The sequence below is a fragment of the Ruditapes philippinarum genome, unplaced genomic scaffold (genome assembly GCF_026571515.1).
Source record: "Ruditapes philippinarum isolate M1 unplaced genomic scaffold, ASM2657151v2 ctg1088_1_1_1_1, whole genome shotgun sequence".
Lineage (NCBI taxonomy): Eukaryota > Metazoa > Mollusca > Bivalvia > Venerida > Veneridae > Ruditapes > Ruditapes philippinarum.
Genome location: NW_026862563.1, coordinates 135,514 through 143,630, shown reverse-complemented (window position 1 = coordinate 143,630; position 8,117 = coordinate 135,514). Strand labels below are relative to the sequence as shown.

The following is an 8,117-nucleotide window of genomic DNA, read 5'->3' as shown; positions in this document are numbered from 1 at the left end:
AGAATTTGCCTAGGTTTTTTCTTTGGCCATTCTTTGTAACTCTATTTTTTTTGCTTTTTATATGCATTTTTTGCTTTATATGCATTTTTTGCTTTATTTTTAATTTCTAGAGTTATAGTTTTACTTTTATTTTTACTTTAAAACATTAAAAAGTGATTAAACCATTGTTGTTTATTACCAATTTGGTTTTGTTTTATTTGTTCGTTTTCGTTTTCCAAACACATCAAAAGAGTGCTTACGTATTAAAAATTCCAAAATTTTTTTAAAAATTTTTAATATTTCTATTTTCAAGGAAAATAATTTTGTATGTTTATTTCCTTTTAAGAATCAACTTTTAGGGCCCTTTTTAAATTGATTTGAAAATTCATAAGGGGTTTTAAAATTTTTTTTAAAGCTTTTTCCAAAATGGGAAAAATTGCGGTTCGCCCCCAAAATTGGTTTAAAAACTTTTTTCACAAAAGGTAATCAAAGTCTAGAGCCCAAAAGAAAAATAATTTTGCTTTCAATAACCCCCTTCCCCCCAAAATGATTTTTAATTCAAAAAAAAAGTGCCCCCCAAGACGGGCCAATTTTTCAGTTGGAAGCAAAAAAATTTAAAAAAAAATTTTTTTGATATTATCTTTAAAAAAATCGCTTCTTTGAATTGAATTTATACCCCCAAAATTTTTTACCTCTGTTAAATGTTCTATTCAGTTTGAGAAGATATTTTTAACGCTTTGACCTCTTCTATCAGATCGATTGGCCCATTTTCCCGGGGGTTGTGTAGCAGTCGGTGAACCATACATTAATTGTTGTGCAAGTCCTTGCTGTGCCAAGTTCAACAACTGGTTAGGGCTTGTAGAGGACATATTTAAATTACTATATAGAGGTGTTGAGGGTATTGTGTTTTCAAGTTCACTCAAAGTAAATAAACTATCATCTAGATTACACTGTCTTTTGTCCGCACTCGATGTATTGTGTATACACCGCGCTTTCAAATCGCTTGACTGACCATGACATAAACCACATGTATCTCTCAATAATGGTGATTTTGGTTTTCGTTTTTTTCTCTTTTTTTTAGATGAAGCACTATTTTTTGCATCATTAGGCATTAGAATAAGTGTTTACATACGTTTTAATCCAACAATTCCAAGCATAAGCCCAATGGAACCACATTTTAATCCAGATTTATCGACTGCTAAAAATCCATGACCGTACACTATAATCAAATGAATAAAATAGTCATATTTTGATTTATATAGTTAATATCTTCTTATGAGGCATAAAAAGAACTTTATTAATTTGCCGAATGATTTATAAAAATATGTCTCATAACTTAATAAATGAAACCCACGTTCAAATAGTGAATAATTTGCCCAGAATTAAACCACACTAGCGATAATACCGTTACAAAATGCAAAAAGTATAAACTGTTTTTGTACATTCCTTATGAAATTTATCTAAAATTGACAAAAATCATCTTCCTAGAAAATGGGACATGGGTTTTGTAAGCTTATCAATACATTGTAAAAACAGGAAAGATGGAAATGAAGAAAGACTAATAAACAAATCGATAGCAGTCGGCATTTCCAAACACTTAATAATCTTAAAATCTTTAAAAAATATATATGCGTTTACATAATAAATATTACCAGTACATAAACTACTCACAATCTTTAAGGGACTTTCAGGGTATATCTAGACCAAACTATCTCATGTAAAATGCAAGTTGTCAATAAATATATGGAGTTTTGAGAAAGTATCATTTGCATTTTAACTTAACCAAAACACGAATAATGTCATACGGACGAAAACCAGATGATTGCAATGCATTTGTTATTTTGTACATACCAAATTGTGAAAGATTGCTTGATTTTTTACGCTCATCTTTCGCTTTTGTCAGATAATTGACAAAATATAAAATAAAAGACGAATTTCGAGATATCATTATCATAGTAAGGGCAGCTGTATTTCGGATTGAAGTATTTGCGGGATATGGCATCACTAAAATTCAGCTAGTTGTCGCAGACTGTTTTAACGTTGAAGAGGTCGATGTTTTGCTCCACGATAACCTTTTCCAGAACAACACCATATTGAAATATGACCTTTTAACTTTCCTATTTTCTATGAGATATTTTCGTAGCCTGTTCGTTTCTTAAGTTATTTAACTAAAATTTTCTGAGATGATGTATACATAGCAGCAGAGGAAGTCAACGCGACATAGTGCAGGCACATCATCAGATATTTGAAACATACGTAATTAACTTTAACCTATTCATAACAAAATACAAATAATTTGTTGTGCGCCGGCAACTCAATCCAATGTCGTTAATATTGAAAACTTCTAAGTAACTAAAGTAAATATTTTGTAAATGATTTGTTGAAATGTTAATAAAACCCTTAACGGTTATATGTGTGAATTATTAATTATTATCTATTGGCGTTAAAAATGAACCGTCTATAAAATTTGTCACAGACTTTCGGGACAACCCTCGTATAAAGTATGGGAGCACGATAATCTATCAGTAGCCGACTTTAATACTGTCGGCATGAGCAGTTTATGTCCATTTACAACAACATCACGTCAGAGAGCGCATTGAGTAGACAGGTGATTTTGTCAATTGTGCCCATCAGAAATAGACAAAGAAGTGTTCACTGATGAATTGAGCTTACGTCAAGAGTTTATACTAACTATAGTTTATACATGTATTTATTTAATTAAATTTAATTGTGTAGGAAGCTATAAGCTTATTGAAATACTCATGAACCTGTTTCTGGAACCAACCAGTACTAAGCACATGTGAAGCAATGTCGTTGCGTCTGGAAGGAATGGACATGTTCACTTGTCATATTCTACTGTAAAAGTTATTGTATCAAGTACATTTGTATACGTTGAAGTAAAGCAACATCGAACTGTTTTTTATTTGTAATATACATTTGCAAAAAGCATTGCAAAGGCAGAATTTTACTTTATCGTATAACAAATTGTACTAAATGACTTATTCTTGAGTAAAGAAAACAATATTTTGGATTGTAATGAAAGAAAAATGTATACAAACATTCAGACTTAAGTAAGGCCTTGTGAAATTAACAGCATGCGATGAAATCATGGATTCACGGTAGGACGTTGGCTTTCTAAAGTGACAAGTTCAGTTTATTTGTAGCTGTTGTGATAATTATTGAACGCAGCTCCCTGATATATGCATGCTTTTTCAAGAAATTATTTCGGTCAATCATCGTATAAATGCCGATGTAATTGTTCCTTTTGATACTTGTAATCATTGAATCACATTGTCATTGTTGGTGATCATAGTATACAAGCGTCTAATACAGACTCTTGTTTTCCAATTTTATAATAAGTAATTTTCTACAACCAACATATGAACACTTCAAAGAAAATGCCAAATAAATATGCTACTTATTGTTCTTAACATTTATTCATTTGCTTTAATAACTCTTACTTCTAAAATAAGATTTGCTGTAATTATTGATAATTGTTGTAATCAGCATAAAGGATTTAATTGGCATGAAAATAACAACGACTTATTATAGACGGCTGCTGTACAACGATTGCTATATATAGCTTAGACTCTTGGCCAGTTTTATCCAAAACCGGTCAAACGTTCTAAGATAAAATATATTTTTGCGAGATATTTTGTGGTAGAAAATGAAGACAGTTGCATTTTGTTTTACTCTGGTTCTTGCAGGTAAGTGCTCTGTTTCTTTTTGTGTAGTTCATGCAATTTTCATTTTAAGATTTTATACAAGAAAATCTTTATATTGCTTTTTGTTATAAAATGATGAAACGTCTTTTGATTTTTGTGATTTTTGGAGATTATTTTTATTTATTTTATTCATTGATATTCGGCATGTAACTTAACGATCATCTTATTTATATTCAGTTTAATGTATATGTTTATTTATTTAACATTCTTTTATTTTACTATTAGCAAGCAAAGCAAAAATATGAATAATGCTTGCGTAAATGCTATTTATTTCAGCAAGAATTTAGTTTTTTTTTTAAAAATAGAATTAGGTATTATAATTTTAGACCATGGACTCAATCATAGCTAAGTATCATTAGTCCATTGATTTTTGTTCGAAAAAAAATGTATTTCAAAGTTATATGTGGCCAATGTAGTTTCGTTATCGACAACATTTAATAATAATTTCGATAAGAAAGATTGCCATTAATGTGATTGTTTTATATTATCGTTTTTATTTACTCCATTTTCATGTGATTGTTTATGTTCAATTACACCTATGTTGGTTCAATTGTAAGGTAAAGTTCAACAATTGTGAAAATTATTATACTTGTAACGTTTCTATTTTCATTTTCAGTATCAACTGCTACCTTTTTGGAAAGAGGTAAATTATTTCATTTCTTTGAATAATTTCTTTAATATTGTACTTGATCAAAATTTTATGGTTTAAAAATGCGATAAGATAACAAAACATTTTATCTATGGATACGATTTGTCAAAATATAAATGGGACATGTTCCAATAGAATGTCTATTGCCTCATGCATATGCTTTAAAAATAGTTCTGAGGTGCATACCTGCGCGCTAAAAAGACGATATTAAGTCCTTTAGTGCTCTGAAGTGATCTGTTGAGGGTTTTTTTCTCTTGATTCTATCACGTATGCATATCATATCATTGATTAGATGATATTCAAAGTTAAATTATTTCATCATATTTTCTTGAAAAGAATCTAGGTATTCCGAAAATAACATCTTATCATAATTGATAATTAGAACAAAGTAAGTTTATTTTAAATTTGTTGATACAGATTATAATTTATGCTTACAGGTGTCGCCCCTGATGTCACGGCAACGGAGGTGAAATCTGGCTTTGTCGTGATACAGGCCTTTAATAGCCCAGGTGTGGTTTGTGATGAAGGAAAAGGTGCAGCAGCTGCTGAAATTGGTTGTGGAGGGTATGTCAATATATTTTATTCTCGTTCAATCTTAAACTATTTCAGCTTCTTTACATGCATGTCATCAATTTTAATTTTATGTATATCACGATTTTAAAGAATTGAGAGATGCTATAATTGATGTCTTGTATATTTATGTTGATGGCCAAAACTTGTAACTAATTACATTTGTTCAAAACAGTAAGATTAGCTTACAGATTACTGTGATTTATTATTTTATCCAGAAAATCGTTCAAGAGTGTGAGTGCCGGTGAAGATACATATTCATTATTACAAGATATGGGTATTGAATTTGGTATCAAGCTTAACTGTGACGGTGCTGCTGACTGGAGTGGTTGTCAAAGTGATGGCATGGGAGCTCCGACTGTATGTTCAGCGTTCGTCGGATGCGGTATGATATAACGTTTTACAATCTACAGCACAAATACCTAATTTTTTGAATGCAAATACCCATATGTAAACTTTTCACCATAAAAAACACTTATAGCCTACATATGTTGTAAGATATTAATGATTTCTACATTTAATGTGTAATGTTTAGGAGCTTGTGAGTTCTATATAGTATAGTTTACTCTTTTAATCAAGCCTAGATGTCTATACTTCTCTTTTTAATAGCTGCCAACGGGAATTTAAATTGCATACAACTGATAAGAATACAACCGATGAAGAATGGCATTTTGATATTATTGATTTGAAAATATCATATATATAATTATATTCCTTTTCCTGTTTCTTATAGCTTAAGCGAGATTATCTGAATAGCCTCAACGAAAGATGCATGCCTGGATGTGAATAAATGACGACGGAATACAACAGTGGACCGGATATACTACAATTGTTATAATGAATTCCACTTCACTTGTTTTAATTTGGATTTAACTTAATAAATGGTTTTGCTCAAACAGTCTTTTCATTTTATGAGTTGATGATTTATATTATATTTTATTATGAAGGTATATAAGTCGGCCCATCTTACATATGCACACTAATTGCACAAAAGAAAAGTCGACCGAATAAACATGAAATGTTATAATGAATTCCACTTCACTTGTTTTTGAAGGTATTTAAATCGGTCCACTTTACATTTAATGCACAAAGGGAATTAGTTAATACAGAATTTATTGTATTTCGAATGTGTATGAAGCTTTAAGCTCATAGACCCACTACTGAGCAATGGGTATAAAGATTCTTGCTCAAGGAAAAAACGGCTTCCCTCTGTAGGCGATTGAGCGATATTTAGATTTCTAGTCCGACGCGTTAATCACTCGGCCATGTTGCCACAAAAAAGGAGATAAAAGATCATTTAATCATTCTCGCTGACGGCTTGAGGACACTTCAATTTGAAATAACCCACAGGCGTTCGGCACAGTTGTCTTGTCAATAATAGTCAAATTGTCATAAAATAATCTCCCCTTGATCATCATGTATCCTGCACCAATTTACTAAATATAATATATATAGGGAAAATAACTCGCCGTAGCGTACATGGCCGACATTTTGCTCTCGCATTTCTGATAAGTAAGACATTTTATCAAAGCTATATGTGTAAATATAGCATTATCGATATATATTTTCGTCACCGTAAACATATTCAACCAGCTATCTTTATTTACGATAAATGAAATATTAAACTTAAAAAAAATATCTTAAAATTGCGAGGACAAAGGAAACTTCCAAATCCACCACAAAAAAACCCTTCAAGTGTTTGACTGTGTGCATCAATTGACAAATGTTTAAATGCCATCATCATTCATTTGTGATTAATATATGTTAGTTCAAAATGGCCGAAATGTTTGTGTTTGTCTATAATTTATACTTAGGGTTATAAATTAAGCGTCTTAGCCACAAAAGCGGTAACTGATGGCATGAAGAAACGTTGACCTTATTCTCGATTAGAATTTACCAATGTCAAGTCGTCATAATAAGGCAGGCTACTACATTCAGTTTACAAAATTTATGGTTAACAAGATAAACAAGGAAAGGTGGCGTTCAATGAACGCAGCCCCTACACGACCCAGCAATTAGAACCAGCGGCCAGGAGGACCTCAAACAAAAACAGGACAGGACACAAGGTAGACACGGACAGGAGAATCACTTAATTATATTTAAAAGGACATAATAGTACAAATGCGCACTTCATTCCTAATTAATACTACAGAGGAATATTAAAAATTGTGTCATATTTATTAAATGTGGAAATAGACTTTTATTTATACTTTTGGGGTTTGAAGCAGGGACTGGAGAGGGGTAGCTGTAGGGGGTAGTATTAGAACACACTTTGTCTGAAGCTTAAAAACATTTTTCATCCATTTAAAATAATGAAAACGCTATGGTAGTACCTAAAAATATTTGTCTTTTTATCTAATGCATATTTATATCCAAAACAGATATTGTTATTCTTAGTAAGCAAATGATGTAAAAGATGCTTCACTGAAAAATATGATTTAAAATGAAATGACGAAGCCTGTGAAGTCTTCAAGAATTAAAGTAGAATTTCCATAGGACTGTTGTTGTGGTTGTGATATTATGGAACAAAATAACGAAATACACGTATATTACAAATTTTATGTAAACTAAATGTAAGTGTTAAGTTTTCCCTCAAAAGTACACTGTACAGTCCTAGTATCAAATGCAGATGTAATGGGTTAATAATCAGTTAATTAAAAATAGGGTAAGTGTTACTTACACGTTTGTTCCCGTTTTTAACATTTATTTAATTTGAAGCACATTAAAATCTAAAGATGATGTTATGTCGTAGAAAAGATTGAAAGTGGTTAAATGAAGAGATACATCAATAATTTCATGTTTCCTTAATTACAATCGGAAGAGGTTTAATAATTGCACTGTTAGATGAAACTTAATATGTGTATCATTTTTTAATGAAACTTATTGAAAAGAAAAAGATATCTACTGTTGTATGTAATACGTATTTCGTTATGAATCCTATATAGTGTCATTTGATCAATACTTGCACTGAATAACTTTTACATTACAAAACGCATTCCTGCATCTCTATTTCCGACACTGTTTACTTCAATTGTAAATGTTTTCTTTATGATTTAATGATTCAATAATAATTTTACATGACCTTTGGATAGTAGGCGACTGCACGAAATTCCAGTTCTAATACACTCAATAAATAACTTCAATCAATTCAATCAAACAGTGCATTTGGTTGATTTATCTGTTCTATATATTCT

General features: G+C 30.8%; 1 protein-coding gene across 1 annotated transcript; it reads left to right on the top strand.

Moving 5' to 3' along the window:
* Window positions 1–3,555: 3,555 nt before the first annotated feature.
* Window positions 3,556–5,819, top strand: LOC132719433 (uncharacterized). Its single transcript, XM_060703197.1, has 5 exons — window positions 3,556–3,686; window positions 4,321–4,347; window positions 4,791–4,917; window positions 5,142–5,308; window positions 5,657–5,819. The coding sequence occupies exons 1-5, from the start codon at window positions 3,647–3,649 to the stop codon at window positions 5,659–5,661; spliced, it is 366 nt and encodes a 121-aa protein (XP_060559180.1). The 5' UTR covers window positions 3,556–3,646; the 3' UTR covers window positions 5,662–5,819.
* The last annotated feature ends 2,298 nt before the right edge of the window (window positions 5,820–8,117 follow it).